This window comes from Pan paniscus, chromosome 22, assembly GCF_029289425.2.
Source record: "Pan paniscus chromosome 22, NHGRI_mPanPan1-v2.0_pri, whole genome shotgun sequence".
NCBI lineage: Eukaryota > Metazoa > Chordata > Mammalia > Primates > Hominidae > Pan > Pan paniscus.
In genome coordinates, this window is record NC_073271.2 from 28,375,587 (window position 1) to 28,397,037 (window position 21,451).

The 21,451-nt window shown below is 43.7% G+C and overlaps 2 protein-coding genes across 3 annotated transcripts in view; both read right to left on the bottom strand.

Annotated features, from left to right (window-relative positions):
- Positions 1 to 10,591: 10,591 nt before the first annotated feature.
- MIS18A (MIS18 kinetochore protein A) lies at positions 10,592 to 21,429 on the bottom strand. The gene is made up of 5 exons (XM_003824003.4): positions 21,001 to 21,429; positions 17,184 to 17,250; positions 12,767 to 12,889; positions 12,071 to 12,167; positions 10,592 to 11,482 (listed from the first exon to the last, which is right to left on the bottom strand). Exons 1-5 carry the CDS (start codon positions 21,329 to 21,331, stop codon positions 11,402 to 11,404), a joined length of 699 nt encoding a protein of 232 aa, XP_003824051.1. The 5' UTR covers positions 21,332 to 21,429; the 3' UTR covers positions 10,592 to 11,401.
- The window catches only part of URB1 (URB1 ribosome biogenesis homolog), a 125,562-nt gene continuing 116,952 nt past the window's right edge, over positions 12,842 to 21,451 (bottom strand). The window contains exons 40-41 of one of the 2 annotated variants that reach the window (XR_008622432.2): positions 17,184 to 17,250; positions 12,842 to 12,889 (exon numbers count right to left, since the gene is read on the bottom strand). The gene's annotated coding sequence lies outside the window, so the exon portion shown is untranslated. Of the gene's footprint in view, positions 12,890 to 17,183; positions 17,251 to 21,451 lie in introns of those variants that run through there. The other variant, XR_008622431.2, reaches the window with a different exon arrangement.

The window sequence follows — 21,451 nt, forward strand, 5'->3', positions numbered from 1 at the left end:
GCTTCTTTTGTGGTCTTGGTTCTCTAATAGGCAGAATATTGTCAATGTCCATCACATTACAAATGCTTTAGATGAGCCTCTATCAGCTATCAATCGAGGTTTCCATTTCAAATCAATACTTAATTAAAATAACAAAAAATTTCTGATTGCTTTTTTAGATTACTTTTAAAAGGAAACCTACGGAGCATCCTAATCCAACCCCTTCTTTCTACAGATGAGGAAACCTAGCCTGGGAGATGGACGCCAGGGATGTGAAATTGCTCCAGTTGTTGGAGGCTCCGTAGGACACCCACCCCAAGGCTCCAGGACTCCCAGTGTGCTGGAACCTCACAGAACTACCACTTTGCCTCTGCTACATTCTGTGGAGTATAATCACTTAATGCACGAGCATTTTTTAAAATCTGTTTCAGCAAATGGAAGTCTGGCATAAAATCTAGTTGCCTGAGTTCACTTTAAAGCTTTGGACAATGTTGTCGTCTAAATAATGTGCTTTGGATGTCTTGACCCATAACAAGATAGCACTGTTCCTTAATCTTTCCAAAGGAATCTATAGCATTAATACAGATAGAGGGTTCCTGCCAAGTCTCGTGTGAGTCAGACACATTAGCAAGGTGATCAGAAATGTCCTTATTCCGGAAGACTGCCACCTCTCAGCTGGCAACTCCAAACTGAGCTGGCAAACACAGCATTAAGGACTCAGACAGCATTGGGGGAGGGGATTTAGTAACAAATCTGAGTCATGAAAACAGAAAACGACTGAAAGAGAAAACATAATTAACTTCCAGTGTAGAATGCTAGTGCCTTGGGGAAAATCCTGTGCGAGTGTAGACGTAAGCAATTTTAGGGACGAATACCGAAAAAGCTGTTAGTAGTCTGATGGGGGCTGCATCGGGGACGGGGGGGCCTTGACTATTATTTTATTTTAATTAAGAATCTTGGTTACAAGAGTGAAGGGATAAAGTCAGGTTGCAATGAGGCAACCTTCCTGTTGGACAGGGCCTCCTGCAGCTACTGAGTTTCCCACTTGTGGTTGTGAACAGGCTGGACACGACGAATGTTTACATGGTGAAATGCGGCCTCTTGTGGCCTGATTGGGGAAACAAAACAAAAAAGTCCGACTCACAGCCTGAGAGTGATGCTAACCTACTTCACAGCGTGTCAAACAGTGACACTGAAAAAATGACTACGGTACTCAGCAAAATTAGTAATCACACCAAAACGCACCAACATATAAAAGAACCATTTTATTCAAGAAAGCCGGGAAGAACTGTCCCCTAAGTCAGCTCGTGTCACACTTGAACGTGCCTGGGGACCACCTAGCATCTTGTTGCAGCAGCACAGGTTTGGTTCAGCGGGCCTGGATGAGGCGTGAGGGTCTGCATTTTATTTATTTATTTACTTACTTACTTAGAGATAGGCCTGTTGCCCAGGACGGAGTGCAGTGGTAAGATAACGGCTCACTGCAGCCTCGACCTCCCAGGCTCAAGCAGTCCTCTCACTTCAGCCTCCAGGGTGGCTGGGACTGCAAGTGCACGCTACCACACCTGCTAACTTTTTAATTTTTTCGTAGAGTCTTGCTGGTCTTGCTATGTTGCCCAGGCCAGTCTCGAACTCCCAGACTCAAGTGATCCTCCTGCCTCGGCCTCCCAAAGTGCCAGGATTTCAGGTGGGAGCCACCGTGCCCAGCCAGGGTCTGCATTTCTGATAAGCCTCAGGCAATGCCCACCTTGAGAGTGGCCAGGGGCTCGAGGGAAGGGTTGGCCAGGTCTCCTCTATCACGGCCTCCTCACTCCAGGACCACAGGCCTCTGGAGGGCATTCTCTGCCTCGCCTTGGCCTCCCAGGGGTTACAATTCTTTCCCACACCCAAGCACTGAGAAGCCTGGGGAGCCACTTTTCTTTCGAATCTTCAAGCTCAAGGGCCTCTTTACCTCAGCTCGAGGTCATCATTTCCCCCTAAGAAAGAGTGTCCTGTGAGGAGACAGCCCACTCCCTGACACCTTCCTAGCCTACTCTGGACCTTCCTACTGCGGGAAGCAACCATTCCAGGCCAGCATCTGACTGTGTCTTATGGATTCCGCATTCATGAAAGCCACAGGTTTCTTTCTTGATCACTGAAAGCAGCAGGTGGTTTTCAATGCCATTGCCTCCAAGTCTCCTCTTGGGATGTGCATGTCTGAAGGTGGCGTTAATGTGTATCTGCCGGGCTTCTCCCTCGCACCCAGACAGCGCGCACTGAGGCCCACTCCGGCATCTTGTTTCCAGTGTCAGAGTGGCATTCACACCCCACCCCACCCCCAATCCCAACAATTCATTGTATTTGGTTATGAAGAAAATCTTTAATACAAAGTATTTTTAACCCAGTGTGGGGGAGAAAGACAGAATAAATACAACAGTAGAATGATCACAGATGGGTAATTACACATGTAAATGAGCTCAATTTCGTAAATTTCCCTTGAGTTCCTATTTACCTGATTAACATTTTATGCTAGCCCCACAGCACCACTGCAGTTTGGGTTACTTTCTTTTTACTCTTACATGTCAATTCTGAAATATGAAAAGCAATTTTGAATACTTTGGTGGAACCATTTTTCTCAGCTTATTTTTTTTTTTCAGATTTTTCCATTTACCATCATAACTGGTCTACAAAGTATGAATTGCCTCCAGTGTACAAGGTCCCACAACATGTTGGATCTCTGGAAAACACAACCCTAGTATTCCAGGAACAGTTCCCACAAAACTAGAATATAAAATCTAAGTAATAAGGTCAGACCATGCTGAAGTCATTTAAGAATAATGAAGTGGGAGAAATGACATCTGACTGAGAAATCAGCAAGGGCTTCCTGGAGGAAGTGGCACTCAAGCAAGATCTTGAAGGACAAGTAAGAACTGTATATATAGAAAAGGGTCAGGTCTGAGACACAGAGAGTACACAGGGCATATCCAGGGGATGTCTGCAGATCATTAGAAACTCAGGACCAGGGACCCGGGGAGACAATTGAGGGCTGTGGGAATTAGAGACACAGGAATGATCACTGAAATCCTGGCAGGGCAGAAGTAGCCAAGACAGACTGCAGAGAGAGAAATGAGGGCAAAGGCAGAGCCCGGGAGAAGCAGGAGGAAGGTGAACTCCGGCAAAGCAGCAGCAAGGAGGCAGGAGGCCACCGGGCAAGTCGGACGCCATCAATGCCCAAGGATGAAAGCAAACTTGTTTGTTTTTGGTTTCATAAAAATTTTCAAACAATACACAGGCCAGGTGCAGTGGCTCATGCCTATAATCCCAGCACTTTGGGAGGCCAAGGCAGGAGGATCACCTGAGGTCATAAGTTCGAGACCAGCCTGGCCAACATGGGAAACCCCATCCCTACTAAAAATACAAAAATTAGCCGGGCGTGGTGGCATATGCTTGTAATTCCAGCTACTTGGAAGGCTGAGGCAGGAGAATCACTTGAACCCAGAGGCGAAGGTTGCAGTGAGCCGAGATGGCACCACTGCACTCCAGCCTGGGCGACAGAGTGAGACGATCTAAAATAAACCATACACACTCAAAAGTGCAGATATAATGAACCCCCACCCATGCCCATTCATAAATAATCAGCAGAGATTAAGATGAGGGCCATACTATCCCTTTTGCTGTGTGGTTACTTTACCGACATTTTACCACAAACCCCAGGCCCCATGGCAACCAGCCCCTGCATACGTCATTATGCCTCGCTCAGAAATGCGGGCAATCAAGAAGAAAATGTTAAAGGAGAGGACAATTTTAAATTGTTGGAAATTTTAGGGATTTCAGACAGACAGTAACACTTTGTAGGAACTCACTGGCGGCCTTCAAGAGAGTAGTTTCAGCAAGATGCCTGGAGCGACGACCAAAAGCCCAGAGTTGAAGTGTTGAGTGGGCAAAGTCAGTGCGGTTAAAAATAAGAGAGCAGTTCGGCGAGGTGCCTGGGCCACAGGAGGGCTCTTTGTCACCAAGATGAGACGTAAGTATGCTTGCGGGTCAAGATAAAGAATCAATAGAGTGGTTAGAGAATGAAGATGTGAGTAAACAGATGCTTGATGCAGCAACATTCATTTGTTCCATTGAAGATGGAATGAGCACGTATTACGGGGCTGCATTCTTTTTGGCCCAGGCCATGAGATGGATAAAATCCCCGCCCTCGTGGAGCTAACACTCCAATGGCAGGACAGACATTAAACCAACAAACAAATGTAAAATATAATGCCCAACAATGATAACCGCAATAAAGTAAAATAAATGACTCAAAGGAGGTGGCACACGACACAGCCAAGAAGACACATGAAGAGGTGAGAGCTTGAAAGAGAGGCCAGACAGTACCTCTGGGCAGAAGAGGGGCTGGGGGATCTGGTAGCCAGAGAATCTCAAGGGAGGGACAACTGCAGGGAAAGGAACTCATGCTGAGTTCACTGTGTTCTACACAAGAAAAAGAGAGAAGCTCAGGATTTCTAAACCCTTCTAGACGCTAAGATTGCTAATACTATATTAACTGACGCAATGTCCCTTTATGTGTTTTACTGCTAAAAAACAAGCTCAGAGTGAGGGAAGAAGGCAGCCATGCACAGAAGGAAGGCACTAGGTCTGCTTATTAGCCAAGTGGGACTTCAGGCAATTTAAAGTCTCTGAGCCTCAGTTTCTGCATGTGTAAAATGGGTATGATGCTTCCTACGGAAGAGGGTTCTGTGAGAATGAGGTAGTAACATACATGGAGCCTCAAGCACAGTGCTCCGCACCTCCTAAATGATCGTTAAGTGCTATCTTAGAAAAGAAAAGCCATCCCTAGGGAAGCAGTTGTGACAGTCAAAAAGCAGCTGTCCTGTTTTGGGAAAAACCCTTGGAAGGCTTCCTAAGGTTTCTCCTCAAAATGGCTACATGCTCTTCTTTTTGGTTTGGAAAATGTTATGCAATCAAACACACGTTTTAGTTTCTCAAAATTTCTACTGTTCTCAAGAAGCCCCCAAAATGACAAGCCCCGCAGCTCCTGGTAAGGGTGGACAACGGTTAATGGAGAGAAACGTGAAAGTGACGACATCCTGGAGAGACCTCAATTATCTCATTTCCTCAGATCCACACAGTTGGTTCACGGTCTCACTTCCCCCCTTTCAACATTTCTCATTTCCTTTCAGGGTTATGTGAATTAGAAGGTTGAAGAGCCCTTGAAGGGTCACCTTGTCCATCTCTGCCTTAAAATTAGATAGAGAAGAACTAAAAACCATGGTGGTAATTGTTCAGGGAAAAAAAGAGTTATAGAGTTCATTTAATTTTGTTAAGCTAATTAGTAGAGGTCGACAGAGCCAACTTGAATGAAATGAGGCCAGTTCTATTTGAAATCACATTTAGGCCAATAAAACTCTAGGCCCCAGCACATCCATTCGTCATCCCAAACTCCCCTCCCTTCTCTACCTTCGAGCTTATCACTGGGATTTAAACAGGTGTGACTATCCCAAAGAAACTACAACTCTATAGACTGGCCATGACTGCACTCGTGCCCTCGTGATTAGCTGCCTAAATAGTGAATTAGCCTACAGATAGAACTCAGCTCTCACTAAAAAAATTAATGATCAATACCCAAAATATGTCAGATTAGATCAAAAAATAAGTTATTCTCCCTTAGTTCAAAAGTCATTGCTAACAAATTGTCTCTGGGTGTTCACTGGCAAGCAACTGCCCAGTTATTTATCCTATCTGGGGAGAGCAAAATAGATGTACATAACATCAACTACTTATATAAAATTTTAAGTCATTCGTTTCAGGTATTTTGGGTTTTCTCCAGGAGAGGTAGAGAATGTGGCTGTAATCCCTAAAGTCTTAGAATGAGACTGGGCACAGTGGCTCACGCCTGTAATCCCAGCACTTTGGCAGGCTGAGGCGGGCAGGTCACTTGAGGCCAGGAGTTTGAGACCAGCCTGGCCAACATGGTGAAACCCTGTCTCTACTATTATAAAAATACAAGAATTAGCCAGGCGTAGTGGCACGCACCTATAGTCCCAGCTACTTGGGAGGCTGAGGCCCAAGAACGGCTTGAACCCAGGAGGCAGAGGTTGCAGTGAGCCCAGATCGTGCCACTGAACTCCAGCCTAGGTAACAGAGTGAGACTTTGTCTCAAAATAAATAAAATCGTATTTCCAGACATGGCTAACTTTAAAAAAAAATGAGTTTCATTTTAGACGTACTAAACGAAAAGATGTTAGGACTTGTTCTTTTGGGTGTTGAAAAGAGAAGTCACTTTCTCTTTTCAACTTTAAGTCAAACAGTATAAAAGGAATACACAGCAATATGCTGCAAACCCAGCTGGGGTCGGGGAAGCCTTCTTTTTTTTTTTTTTTTTTTTTTTTTTTAGCACTTTCTGATTTCTCAGGTGTAAATATCCCCATCATGGCCAATTTCAAGCTACCAACAGTTTAATGACCAGCTGACAAAATTCCTGAAAATTTAATAATTGGCTCTCCCCTGCACAGCACTGGAGCTAGACAAAGAGGTGAGTGGTCTACGATTTCTTTCACGCCCTGTCTTTTATTTGGTTAGTAAACTCAGTTGTTAAATAAACCACTAAAAAGTGTGAATTTCATACCGTATAATCACATTTAAACAAGCTTTTAAATATGGTTCTCATCCTAGGTGATCATTAAAACTCAGGTTATAAAATAATATTCGATTATATAGAAATATTTTTAGGAAATATTTTAAGTGAAAATAGTGTGACCAGTATGACCCCAAATTTGCATATAAAAATGACTAGAAGGATATACCTCAAAATGTGAGTAATTATTAATTGTAAGATTATGTGCTTTATTTTCTTCTTTGTGCTTTTTTCTATTTTTCAAATTTTATGCAATGTTTACAACTGGGAAAAAAATAAAGCCAATAAATGTTATATAGTTTAGAAAAAATATATAGCATTTCAGATTATGTCATTAGAATCTTACAAATAGACTGGCTACAAGACTGAATCAGATTGACTCTATTTAAATAAGGCTAAATCTTTATCCTTTATTTTTATGATGTTTTACTGCTTTCAAAGTAGTGCCATATGCGTTATCTAATTTATCATCCTTGATGCAGGGAAGACAGGTTATTATACTTTAATTATACAGATGCAAAAACAGATGATTACATGATTTGCCCCTGATCACATGGCTAATAAAGCAGTTAAACTGGGACTTTGACCCTGGATTTCTGGTTGCTACCCCCAAGACCCTCCTTCAAAAACAAGCTGGGGGAAGCTTTGCTTATGGCTCCTTGGTTTAAGAAGTTCCTACTGAAAACCTAGATCTGATTCTGCAACGGGTCCCTCTCCTGGTCTTGAGCATTTTAAATGTCCCATGCTTGACTAGAATCATCCGGGTAGGACACATGCCATTCAGGCATCGATGCTACACAGAACGATGCCTCCAGTGGACTCTTTAGCTTGGAAATGTATGAGCATGACTGGAGGACTTGCCAAGGACAGCACCCACACTCTGGGATGAAAAACATGCACAATGTTCTACAAACATCCAGTTACAACAATCTTTAAAGGCCACATACCAGGTTCTGGAATCAGTTTCCCTATCTTCTCCCTAAAGAACTAGGGAGTGCCCTTTATGAGAATGGCCGAAGGAATAACTTCTGGGGAGATCTGTCTGAAGCCTCTGCTGGGTCCCGTGTGGTTTGGCCTGGGACATCCGTCTCCTGCTAAGAGGTGACAGCGTGCTGGCAGTCCTCAGAGCCCTCGCTTGCTCTCGGCACCTCCCCTGCCTGGGCTCCCACTTTGGTGGCATTTGAGGAGCCCTTCAGTCCCCTACTGCACTGTGGGAGCCCCCTTCTGGGCTGGCCAAGGCTGGAGCCCACTCCCTCAGCTTGCAGGGAGGTGTGGAGGGAGAGGCACGAGCGGGAACCGGGGCTGCGTGTGGCGCTTGCAGGCCAGCTGGAGTTCCGGGTGGGCGTGGGCTTGGTGGGCCCCGCACTCGGTGCAGCCAGCCAGCCCTGCTGGCCCCGGGCAATGGGGGACTTAGCACCTGGGCCAGTGGCTGCGGAGGGTGTACTGAGTCCCCCAGCAGTGCTGGCCCACTGGCGCTGTGCTCCATTTCTCGCCGGGCCTTAGCTGCCTTCCCGCGGGGCAGGGCTCGGGACCTGCAGCCCGCCATGCCTGAGCCTCCCACCCACTCCATGGGCTCCTGTGCGGCCCAAGCCTCCCCGACGAGCACCACCCCCTGCTCCACGGCGCCCAGTCCCATCGACCACCCAAGGGCTGAGGAATGCGAGCGCACGGCGCAGGACTGGCAGGCAGCTCCACCTGCAGCCCCGGTGTGGGATCCACTAGGTGAAGCCAGCTGGGCTCCTGAGTCTGGTGGGGACGTGGAGAGTCTTTATATCTAGCTCAAGGATTGTAAATACACCAATCAGCACCCTGTGTTTAGCTCAAGGTTTGTGAGTGCACCAATCGACACTGTATCTAGCTGCTCTGGTGAGGACGTGGAGAGTATTTATAACTAGCTCAGGGATTGTAAATACACCAATCAGCACCCTGTGTTTAGCTCAAGGTTTGTGAGTGCACCAATCAACCTCTGTATCTAGCTGCTCTGGTGGGGCCTTGGAGAACCTGTGTGTGGAAACTCTGTATCTAACTAATCTGATGGGGACGTGGAGAACCTTTGTATCTAGCTCAGGGATTGTAAACGCACCAATCAGCGCCCTGACAAAACAGGCCACTCGGCTCTACCAATCAGCAGGATGTGGGTGGGGCCAGATAAGAGAATAAAAGCAGGCTGCCCAAGCCAGCATTGGCAACCCCGCTCGGGTCCCCTTCCACACTGTGGAAGCTTTGCTCTTTCGCTCTTTGCAATGTATCTTGCTACTGCTCACTCTTTGGGTCCACGCTGCTTTTATGAGCTGTTAACACTCACGGCGAAGATCTGCAGCTTCACTCCTAAGCCCAGTGAGACCATGAGCCCACCGGGAGGAACAAACAACTCCAGACGCGCTGCCTTAAGAGCTGTAACACTCACCGCAAAGGTCTGCAGCTTCACTCCTGAGCCAGCAAGACCACGAACCCACCAGAAGGAAGAAACTCCGAACACATCTGAACATCAGAAGGGACAGACTCCAGACGCGCCACCTTAAGAGCTGTAACACTCACCGCGAGGGTCCGCGGCTTCATTCTTGAAGTCAGTGAGACCAAGAACCCACCAATTCCGGACACACTGCTTCTGGACCCTTACTCCTGCTCACAGGCAGTGCTTCCCCAGGGCTCATTTACCAGAAACGACCACACACTGGGTTTTCCAATTATAAGAAACAAAAACTTGTTGCCTCAAGTAGTAGGTTTTAGCAGGTGGATATATGGGACAAGTTACACACACACACACACGTTCTGATGACACCTCACAGAAAGCCAGAAAAGCCATGCCACCAGGCTTCAGAGAAACAAGTGGCCCAGGACAGGGTGGCCCACAACAGGGGAAGTCCCCTCTCCTGCCAGTGTCACCATGCAGCACAGACAGGATGCAGCACTCCCACCTGGACCCCAGCCTTGGAAGTCCCTCTCACTGTGATGGCAAGGCCACCCCTTCAGGGATGCCACAGGTTGAGGCCAAAGATGAAGACTGTCTTATGAAACAGTGTTTCCTGGACTGACTTTCAGATGCTTCAGTGGAGACCATGTAATACAAATGTGTGCTGGCTTCTGTCTGCAGCCCAGGGGAGCCTCGTTAACTTCATGTGAAGAACCCTAACAGGAATACACGTGCAGAGATGGAAAGGTAATCAAAGGCCCACTCTACAGGAGCCACTAAGGCATGAGCTACATTTATCTTCTGATCTGTAGCAGAATCTTAATTAGTATCAGGATATTAGAAATTACTTTTCATTGGTGAAATGAGTTTTCAAGATGAGTGAACTGGCTACAAATATTGTACAGCCCCTTCCTTCCCTAGTATGAACAGGGTATAAGGAATCGGGGAGCCAAATTGCCTATGGCTTTGGAATGGAATCTGAAAATGCTTGCTGGAGTACTCTGTAACCTGCACAACCAGAGAGTTAGCTGAGTCTTGTGGCTAAAATACTCTCTCATCTGTTTAGAATGCATTTTCACACAAGGTGCCACCAAAGCACCTAAGAGGACAGACACCTGGGACTACATCAAGCTTACTGCAGCTGGATGCTGCCTTGTTGCCAGCGGGTGTTGACGTTTGCTTCCACAGCACCACAGTCTGTTAGTGGGAGAGGAGCCTGCGTGAGAGAACGCCTAAAGGACTCACTCAGCGTTAACTGAGGTTGTCGACAATCTCTCAAAAAGAACACAAGAATCCTGCATGATCCAGTCAATGTGACTTAGGACCTTTTGCTCTGAGAACTTTAGTATTCTCACAAGTAATCAGGGAACTTCGGAGCAAACGCTGAGTTACTCATACCACTGAGTAGTTCCATGACCTCACTCACACCCAGAAACAAAGGGGTCTGGGGAAATTTGGGGTTACCTTTATATTCCTGAGCAGGCCTTCCACACTGCCATGCTCAGTAATGTGTGGATTTCACAGCACCAGGATTTCTGATCTGTTAAATACAATTCAGTTTGTAAAAATCAATCTTAAAGGACTTTGTTTTAATCTTTATTCTCTTCAATTATAAAAAATACATACTACAAAAGTTTCACATTATAGAAAACAGAAAAAACAAAAATTCCCCCAGAATCCCACCCTCAGAGATGGTTACTCCTCTTTGGTAAGTATTCCTCCAGGTTTTTTAAGCATATAGTAGTACATAAGCAGGAAAAAGTAAAATCCTATTATATACAAGCAACTGCTCTTGAGCAAGTTTTCAAATGGTTCTGACAGATCATTCTGACCAATTTCTCCAGGGAACTTTATGGATTAGTTTTCAGAGAAGATTCCATGACACTGTGGGTAGACAAACCTCTAAGATTTTTCTTATCATTTATAATAAATGTTGTCCCAAGTATTAAATGTCAAAGTTTTTAAAAATAGTAAATAAATGTGATACAGAGGAAAAAAAGTTCAGAAAATCATCCCAGTTTCTTATCAAAATCAAAACTCCTAAGTCCCAATTCCAACAAGTACCATAAAACGGCTTTAAAATGCGATTTTGAGAAACAATGACTTCTTTATCATAAAATATAGCTATAAAAGTAATTCTACAATTTTGGGGGTTTTTTTTGAGAGAAGGTCTCACTCTGTTGCCCAGGCTAGAACGCAGTAGTGGCATGATCAAGGCTCACTGCAGCCTCAACCTCCCAAGCTCATCTGATCCTCCCACCTCAGCGTTTCGCATGCCTGGCTAATTTTTTTTTATTATTTTTTTTTAGAGACGACATCTCACTATGTTGCTTCATTTAACAAATAAGGGGAGGAAGGACGGGGGCAGAATGGAGGACACAGACTAGAGTTCAGCTTTTACAAGTGGCAAAGGACAATTTGGATTCGGCCTCCCACAGCTTCATTTGTAATGCTTTCAAGACATCTTCCATCTATTGAATTGAAAAAATAAAAAAATAAAGAAACACACATATAATTAAAAATTATACATGGTTAAATATAATTAAGATATACACTTAATGCAATTTTGGATATGTCATACATTACAAGGTAGATATTCAGTGTTTAACAAAACTATTCAGAGGCATAAATTTTTTTTAAATAAAGCATAATTCTATCAACAGTAGTTCTCAACCTATAATCTACATCTCTTTTATACAATCATCACCATCTCACCTATCTGGCAATGAGAAAATGTTAACATCCAACAACAAGGCTATTTATACCACAAAAATTGAATCAAACAAAATACTGATTTGAATCAAAGATGTATTTCTAGCTTTGCAGTGTTTGAATATATAGTTTTGATTTTGACATGACATGTCTTCCTCATTATTTTGTTGATTAAGCTTTGGCTTTTGAGTTCCCCAAAAATCAACTTTACTAACAACTGAAATGAAATAAGCACACTCTTCCTGCGATCAACACAGATGACGTTATGAGAATTATCGTTTGTGGGGGAGCACTTCTTCACTGACAAACTGTTCATACAAAGATATAAAATGTACGAATAAAATTACCTGTGTTAGAGACTTTTCTATTTCAACTCTGCTTTCAAGATTAAAAAGCTCTTTATCTTCTGACACAATTTGCTTTTCAGAGGACCCTAAAACATAACTGAAGTACGGTACAAGGTTAAAATACAAGCTGGGTGTGGTGGCATGCACTTGTTCCCAGCTATTCAGGAGGCTGAGACAGAAGGATCATCTGAGGCTAGGAGTTTGAAACCAGCCTGGGCAACACAAGACCCGGGCAATATGCCTGTAGTCTTAGCTACTTGGGAGGCTGAGGCAGGAGGATCGCTGGAGCCCAGGAGTTCAAGGATGCAGAAAGCTATGACCACAGCACTGCACTCCAGCCTGGGCGACAGAGTGAGACCCCATATCTTAAAAAAATAAGCTTTAAAATAAATAAAAATAAAAAGTTGGGGGTGGGGGGCAATATCCTACTGAACTACTTTCAATTTTTAAAAACAACTGAATATACTTTTATTCCAAAAATTTTCTCAGTGTTTTCTCCTACAATTTAGAGTGTCTGACTTTTCCAATACCAAATAAAGAAGCAGGTCAAAGCAAAAAAAAAAAAATTACTGGCTTGTTAGAAATCATTACTTGAAAATATATTTAACCAAACAGTATTGATTTAGTTCTGACACTTCCGTGCCTTAACTTTCTGAAACACCAGTTGTGAGGTAAACATTTATATATCAAACTTACCTTTCAATGGCTTCAACACTGAGGCAAAACAAGTCTCTCTTGTAATCAAGATTCTTGGGCGTGCATCTGTACACGTAGCCAAGATTGAGTGAGCACCCCGCGCAGCACAAAGTCTCAAGGACGCTGCAATGAAGAAATGCCTTGCTTTAGGAAACGAAGCAGCAACTCATTATAATAAAAATCTCACTGTTAAAATCCATAAACACTTCAGTTTCTGAAGTATGCTATTCTGACCACACTAGGTCATACATAAAGGATAGGAAAAAATGATAGTAAGATATTTACAATAAAAATGTAAAGACAGTCATCTCCAGGCCACGATGCCTTAAGTATCAAATGACAAGGGACATACAAAAAAGTGACAAGAGAGAATATTGAGGTGGTGTTTTCCTAGAATATAATTCCTCCATCTGGTACTAATGTAACAAAGTGGAGAATAAATATTTTAGCCTCGCCAGCCATATGGTGTCTGTAACTACTCACCTCTGCCATTGTAAAACGGAAGCACCTATAGACAATACTAACTGAATAACCTGTGTTCCAATAAACTCGTATTCACAAATGGGTGCCCGCCCCATGGGCCATAGTTTACCAAACTCTGCTCTAGTGGAAGGTAATACTGCTTGGCTTAATAAAAAAAAGTCTCTAAAGTTAGATGACAACCCATGTAATTGTTTCTTCATTCTAGTTACCTCTCAACTCAGGTTCCACACACTTGAATATACCCTCCCCCAAAGCCTATTCATGTCTCCTTAAAACCTGGCTTAGAATCCAGGGTCTCCCAAACGCCTTGTTGAACTGACCCATCCAAATTTACCATTCTATAAATATACTAAAATTACCATTCCAACACATAGCAAAATGATAACTAGAGATTTAAATCTAGTAGTGATCACAGTAGTAAAACATACACCACAAACGATTTTTATTACAAAAGTATTCTAACTCCTACTCAGTACGTGAAACACTTGTAATCACTAAATATCCATTCCTGCTATCAAGCAAAAGGGAGCTACCCAAGACTCACAGATTATAGACTACATCATTGTTTACTTACAGATACTGAAACACTGTTAATTATTACAGCAACATATGGAACAAAGAACAAAATGGATCACCATCTGATTAAGTCATGAATTCTCACTGATGATGTGATTAGCTGGATAGTATGCCACTGATTACATATGAAGTGTCTATGGGCTTTTATAAGCTTCTATACTTTTTTTAGTTTTATAGTAGAAATAGTCTCGCTATGTTGCCCAGGCTGGTCTCGAACTCCTAGCCTCAAGCAATCCTCCACCTTGGCCTCCCAAATGTGAGATTACTGGCAGGAGTCACCATACCCAGCCAGCTTGTATAAATGTTTATATGAGAAATACAAAAGCATGTCGGTAAATCCCACCTAAATTACTCACAGTGAACAGGTAAACCTCCATGCTATATATCAAACCTCATTACCATTATGAGACCGCCTCACACCATTACAAAGACTGCAAACTAATATCTAATGTCATCAGCCAAGAAAGGACACTCAGAGAAACCAGAGGCTTGAACTCCCCAAATCCACTGAGCCATGAATAAGACTGTTTTATCCTGAGTTATCAAAATCAACCTAAACACCACCAAAAATAGGAACAAACCCATTCACACTTCTAGAATCATCTTGTGGAGCAATGAAGAGATGGTAGCTACTATTAAGGCAGCAACTTTCTGCTTTCACAGTTGGCAAGAATTTGGCCAGCATTCACCCCTTTCATTGAACAATAACATTGAGAAGGCAGTGCCAATAATCGTAAGGTGATGTCAGACAAGGAATAATCCGATTGTTAAGATCCTCAACAAAGGACAAGGTCAGACTTAACAGAGAAAACAGCACTGGCACCTTCACAACATATTTCTAAAGCCCACAGTGCTCTTGCTGACCATCAGCAGAATGGCTCAGGCAGGTATCAAAAAATTCACAAGCATCCCAAAGCAACATGGGAGTGTGGAGCACACAACCCTAGTGAAGTCCAAGACAAGTGAAGGCAGTCTAATCGATGGGTTTAGGTGATACAAACAGTATTAATAACTCTGGATCAGAGAGTGAATTCTCTATCAATCCTGATTAGAAAAAAGAAGAAAGTCTCGGTTTGGTGCTAGACTCTTTGACACTTGTCTCATAGTCGCAAATCTTTTAATAGCAACAGAACAGACCTCAGGCAGAGAACCAGCCAGGCAACAACATCTCAGCTAGAACTAATAACATGTGTTTTCACTGTAATTATCTTCAGAGTTACTTTCTAGTTATGGCAAGTATATATTTATGATAGTAAAAACAATCCTTTTAAGACAAATTTAAATAAAAATTTTGAGTTGATTTAAATTTAAAAATTTAGTATATAATAGCACAGTTGGTAGCTGGTACACAAATATGACAAAAATGATGGTGATATCAAAATGGCTAGAGCTAGAAAGTGGAGAAGAAAGAGCACTTCGAAGGCAGTAAGGAAGGATAACAAGCATCATCCTAGCTCTTACTGCTAATTAGTCCTGTGACCTTAGCAAAGTTCTAGCCTCCCTGGGCCTAACTTTCTTCAACTACAAAATGAGAAATGATCTGAGGTGGGTTTTCCAAATTTTTATGGCCTGCATGCCGGCACCACAATTTCTGTCACATCCACAAACCATCTGTACTATTACTAATTTATCTTAAATGGAGAAACTTTTTTTTTCTTTTTTTTTACTTTTATGGAAGAGATACATAGCACAAAGGTTACAGAAGGGGGACACAGAGCTTCCAAGACCTTTCTAGGTACACCACCCTCCTGGCATCTCATATTCACCAATCTGGAAGTTCTCTAAAACCCATGGGTTTTTTGGAGGTTTTATAACACAGGCATGATTAATTACATCATTGCTGATAATCTCTAGCCCCTCTGCCCTCGATGGAGGTGGGAGAAGAGGTTGGGGTAGGGCCGAAACTTCCAACCCTCTAATCATGCCTTGGTCCTTCTGGCTCCCAATCCTGAAGCTACATAGAAGCCCCCCAGCCACAGTCACCTCATTAGGATTCAAAACGACATTATTATCACTCCAGAGATTCCAAGCATCTTAGAAGCTCTTCTGTCAGAACTGGGGACTAAGACCAAACATGGTAACAAAAGATACCCTTATCACCCCATCACTCAAGAAATAGAAAGGGTTTTAGGAGCGACTAAGTATTGAATGTTTCTGTCCCCTACCACATGTATAAGTTGAAATGGTAGCTCCTAATGTGATGGTATTAGGAGGAGGGGTCATCAGGAGGTATTTGGTCATAAGTGCACAGAGTAATTTTTTTTAATTGAAATATACTTTATTTGATAGGATACTCTAGCATCACTAAAAATGAAAAGCCAGTATTTTTAATACACATTAAAATATACACATAATTAATTTTTGTTTAACTGTGTACCACCTAAAGTTATTTCATATGCAAGTGTAAGAAACTGCATACGCAGTTTACATTTGCGGCAACAATTATATAGGGCAGCGCTTCCCACTCAGTTTGCTCAGGCGTCACTATGGCACATGGGTGGCAGGTATGGCAAGATATTTGTCCCCTCTACCCTTAAAGTGGCCACACAGGGCCTCAGATTGCTGGAGCTCCTGTGTTGTTTGCTTTTGCCACAAACAGCCTTGTCTGTTTACCCCAATAGGCCGTGTGTGTGACAGCAGCATTTTATGTGTATGCCATAACATGAGAAAGGTGGGCAGCATTAGCCTAAGGCACCCTTTAACATTGAGATTTTATAATATAGGTATTTCCTTTTCTTTTTCTTTTTTTTTTTTTTTTGAGACAGAGTCTTTCTCTGTTGCCCAGGCTGGAGTGCAGTGGCAATCTTGGCTCACTGCAACCTCCACCTCCCTAGTTCAAGTGATTCTCCTGTCTCAGCCTCCTGAGTAGCTGGGATTACAGGCCCGCACCACCATGCCCGGCTAATTTTTGTATTTTTAGTGGAGACGGGGTTTTGCCATGTTGGCCAGGCTGGTCTTGAATTCCTGACCCCCCGGTGATCTGCCCACCTTGGCCTCCGAAAGTGTTGGGATTACAGGCGTGAGCCACCGCGCCCGACCTTCTTTTTCTATTTTTATTTTTGATTTTCTTCAGCACCAAGCCCAAAGATCCAAAAAGGGAATGTCAGAATATGCTTTTAGAAATCTAGAAACTCTAACTTTTCAATATCTAAAGGTGACCACAACCACTCAAGAACATATTCCTTTCTAAAACAGGATATAGAAAAAGCAAAAAAAGAACTGATATATGCAAATGACTGATTTTTTTACTATCATGAAAAGTTTTATCCCAAGTAATCTTACTACTAGTAATGACCTTTTAAAGATTTTTATTAAAAAAAATTCTCTAACATATTCATATAAATACAGTTTTACTCACCAACCATTTTCCTTTTCACGTTTGGATAGCTTCTGTTCCTTATCCACAGAAACATTACAGGAAACACCTAGAAACAGAGAAAGTAACAATAATTTATTAATGTAGTTCGTTATAACATACATGCAGACAGAGAATTTCTAATCCAACTTTTTAGAACTCGGAGGACAAAAAATAAGCCCAAAGTCAAACACACAAAAGAGCGGTTTAAAACTAAAGGTACTGGGGTCTTCTGGGAAAAGATAGCAGAATAAGAGTTATTTCCAACCAGGCGCAGGGACTCACACCTGTCATCCCAACCCTTTGGGAGGCCAAGGTGAGAGAACGGCTTGGGGCCAGGAGTTCGAGGTCAGCCTGGACAACATAACGAGACTCCATCTCTAAAAAAAAATTTTTTAATAAAAATTTAAGAAAAATTTTAAAAGGTTATTTCCTCCCTTTCCCTGAAAACCACTAACATTAATAGAATGGCTAAAATTAGAGGGAAAAATTCATTCCACAGTAAACTTGGAACCATTAGAACCTCAAATCACACACTGCAAAGAATTATCTGCCAGATAGTGAAATTGGGTTCCAAACCTAGGAAGACGCAAAAAGCCAACACATATATCTCCAGATTTCAAACACAGGGCCCATTTCTCTAAAAGTAACTGAGAGGGTCCTCAGGATCCCAGCCACATATCTTTTACTTGAACAATGACTTGGACAGAGGTCACTGCTGGACTTCAGAGGCAGCAGCAAACATTCCCAAAGAATCCAGCTCTAGGAAACACTAAAGGACAGGGTAGAGGGTGAAGAGAAATGAAGAAGGGACATCTGACCTAAAATGGCCAAAACAGACTCTTGATTTCACGGCCTCCTACAGTCTACCTTAACTCGGTAAACTCCAACTCCATCTACCTGCTTGCTGAAATCAGAAACCAGGGTGTCATCCTTGATTCTTCGTCTCCTCATCCTGCTCCCCTGTATCTACTCCACTCATCCATCCCATCAATTCTACCTCACAAACTTCACTCCAGCCCCCAAACCACCAGCACCACCTCTTGCCTGGACTACTGCCCTGGCTCTTCACTGACCTCCCCACTTCCATACTTGTTCCTCCTTCAATGCTTTCTCCAAAGAAAATGCGGGGTCACATTACTCCCCTGCCTAAGCTAGCATAATAACGTACTCACTAGAACAGATTACTACTCTTTAGAACAGACTACAACGCCTTGCAGTTTCTGGTCTCTTCCTTCCTCCCTAAATCTTATCTTTATTCTCTTTAACCACAGTCTCCAGGCTTTTGCACCAGCTGCTCAGCACCTGTCAAAAGCAAAGAGCATGACCAAGAACTGTACCTGCAGCCAAGCTAGCATTCACTTATAAATACAGGAAAATAATCCCAGCACTTTGGGAGGCCGAGGCAGGCGGATCATGAGGTCGGGAGAGCGAGACCATCCTGGCTAACATGGTGAAACCCCGTCTCTACTAAAGATACAAAAAAATTAGCGGGGTGTGGTGGCGGGAGCCTGCAGTCCCAGCTACTCAGGAGGCTGAGGCAGGAGAATAGCGTGAACCCGGGAGGCGGAGCTTGCAGTGAGCTGAGGCTGCACCACTGCACTCCAGCCTGGGCAACACAGTGAGACTCCGTCTCAAAAAAAAAAAAAAAAGGAAAATATTTTCTAGCACATAAACTTGAAATTTTCTTGGAGATGTGGACGTGGGGAGCACTAATGATTAATCAAACAATTCAGGAATGAAAAAGCTATTAAGAAGCTTTTTTATGTTAATGAGTACTGGAGTTGGGAAAAAAATTTATATAAACTTTATAGGATTGGGTGCTGTAACTCACATCTGTACTCCCAGCACTTTAGGAGGCCGCAGCAGGGGATTGCTTGGGGCCAGGAGTTTGAGATCAGCCTGAGCAACATAGCAAGACTCTATCTCTACAAAAAATTTAAAAATTAGCCAGGTGTTAGTGTGTATCTGTAGTCCCAAGCTACTTGGGAAGCTGAGCCGGGAGGATAGTTTGAGCAGGCGTTCAAGGTTACATACAGTGAGCTATGATTGCGCCACTGTACTCCAACCTGGGCAACAGAGGGCTGTTAACCCACTATAACCCTATTAAAAAAAAACCTATTAAATAAATAATCCTATTTTTAAAAATCATAGTAAGGCTGTTATAGCTACAGAACAGAATGTAAATGTACAGAATGTAAATGTATAAACCTTGACAAAATGAAACTAATTAAACTAATTCAAATTGGGTAAGGAAGGAATGGAAATGAATCCGAGTTCATTTATTTATCTTTACTGGGGGGGCGGGGAGGTGTTAAATCCTATTATCTAAATCTGATAAATCAAAAAATGTATAGTTCTTTAAATTTTAAACTATTTACTATTTTAGAACTATGTTTTAAATTTAAAAGCTATTAATATAAAAATTAAACAAAAACAGCCTTTCTGTAAGTAAAGCAAAACAACGAAAAGAGCCCACATGGCAAAAAATACACTCTATCGAAACAAACAAATAAAATGAAAGATGTAACACCAAACACGTTATTCCTTAAAAACATGTAAACAAGGTAATCTCATTCAAACAAAGAGCTTTTCCTACCGAACCAAAAATCTGCTTTTTTTTGAGACGTTGTCTCGCTCTGTCGCCAGGCTGGAGTGCAGTGGCGCAATCTCGGCCCACTGCAACCTCCGCCTCCCGGGTTCAAGTGATTCTCCTGCCTCAGCCTCCGGAGTAGCTGGGATTACAGGCGCACACCACCATGCCCGGCTAATTTTTTATTTTGGTGAGGCTGATCTGGAATTTTTGTATTTTTAGTAGAGATGGGGTTTCACCATGTTGGCAAGGATGGTCTCAATCTCCGGATCTCGTGATCCAACCACTTCGGCCTCCCAAAGTGCTGGGATTACAGGCCTGAGGCACCGCGCTCGGCCTGGTTTGATTTTAATAGGTGCAAAGAGTTAATCTCAACTTTCAGTTAACTACTGGACACTGGTGTGCTCCTTTATTCCCAGTATTACACCAAGGAAAACGTTCCAGAAACGTCGATAAGCCGGTGGTCAATTACTGCCGTCGGAAAATTTACGGCATTCAAAGACAGAAAAAAATTCATCTTGAAAAATCACAATCCAAAAACAACAGCCATTCTTACACCAATTCATAAAAAATATGTGAACCACTTTATCCCTAAATACTGCAAAAACATCAAAATGAGGGAACAGTGGAACAACAGAGGTAACTACTAGAACCAGGATTAGAAACTAATTCCTGCCTTCTTCTGAACTCTTTTGCTACATCCTCCTTCCTCGCCAATTTTCATGAGGTTGTTGGTGCTTTTATTGCAAGTTTCCTTCCCTTTCTTCCCCATAGCACTGTGTTCCGTCAACTCTGCGGCTCTATCACTGGAGGCTGTAGAGGCATCCGCTGATACACCAACAGCCTGCTGATCTCTATGGGGAGTAATAGTACTGGCTGCACCTCAAGTGCTTACAGTCTAGTTGACCATTTGTTTCTCTTTTTTTAGGGTCTTTAAAAGTGTTATTCTTTGTCGCCCTTTGATTCTGAGTAATGCTCACGATGATGCTGATTCAACCGCTGCTCTTCTGGGATCGGGGACCCCAGAAAAGAACCCACCGCCCGAGAGAAAAGTGGAGGGGTGACCCTCCTCCCCTTTTCCTGCCACAGCTCACACTGTCAGACTTTTTGCTCTTAAAGTCCCTGGGCAGCCCCAAGGAGCCCCCGCCTCCTCCCGGGCCGCCCACGCGCGGCACCCCTGGAAGAAGGCGACCCCACGCCCCCCCTGCCCGGCTCGACCCAACTGACAGCGAAGCAGGATGCAGTTGGTGTCCTCCTGGCTGGCCACCCAGCTCAGCGAGTCGCCCAGCGGCCGCCGGCATCCGGAGCACAGGAACACCAGCGGCCTCTCCTCCGCAGCCGCCGCCTCCTCCTGCCGCGCCCTCTCCATGTCGGCCACCGACGCGTCTTCGCTCATGGAGCTCCACATGCTCGCCCACTTCTGCAGCAGCTGGTGGCGGCTCGAGTCTTCGGAGAGTCTCTTGCCCAACAGCGAGGAGTCGCGGCATTTGCCCTTGTCGCCGCACTCACAGCCGCCAGCACAGCCTCTGCTACACCTCAGTGACCGAACGCCTGCCATTAACTACAAATCGCCCGCGCCCCAGAGCGCCATGGGAAAAAAAACCGCCGCTGCTCATGCGCGGGGCGGGGCGCGGTGGCGGAGGCCGAGAAGGGGCAAAAGCCTGAAGGGGGCGGGACG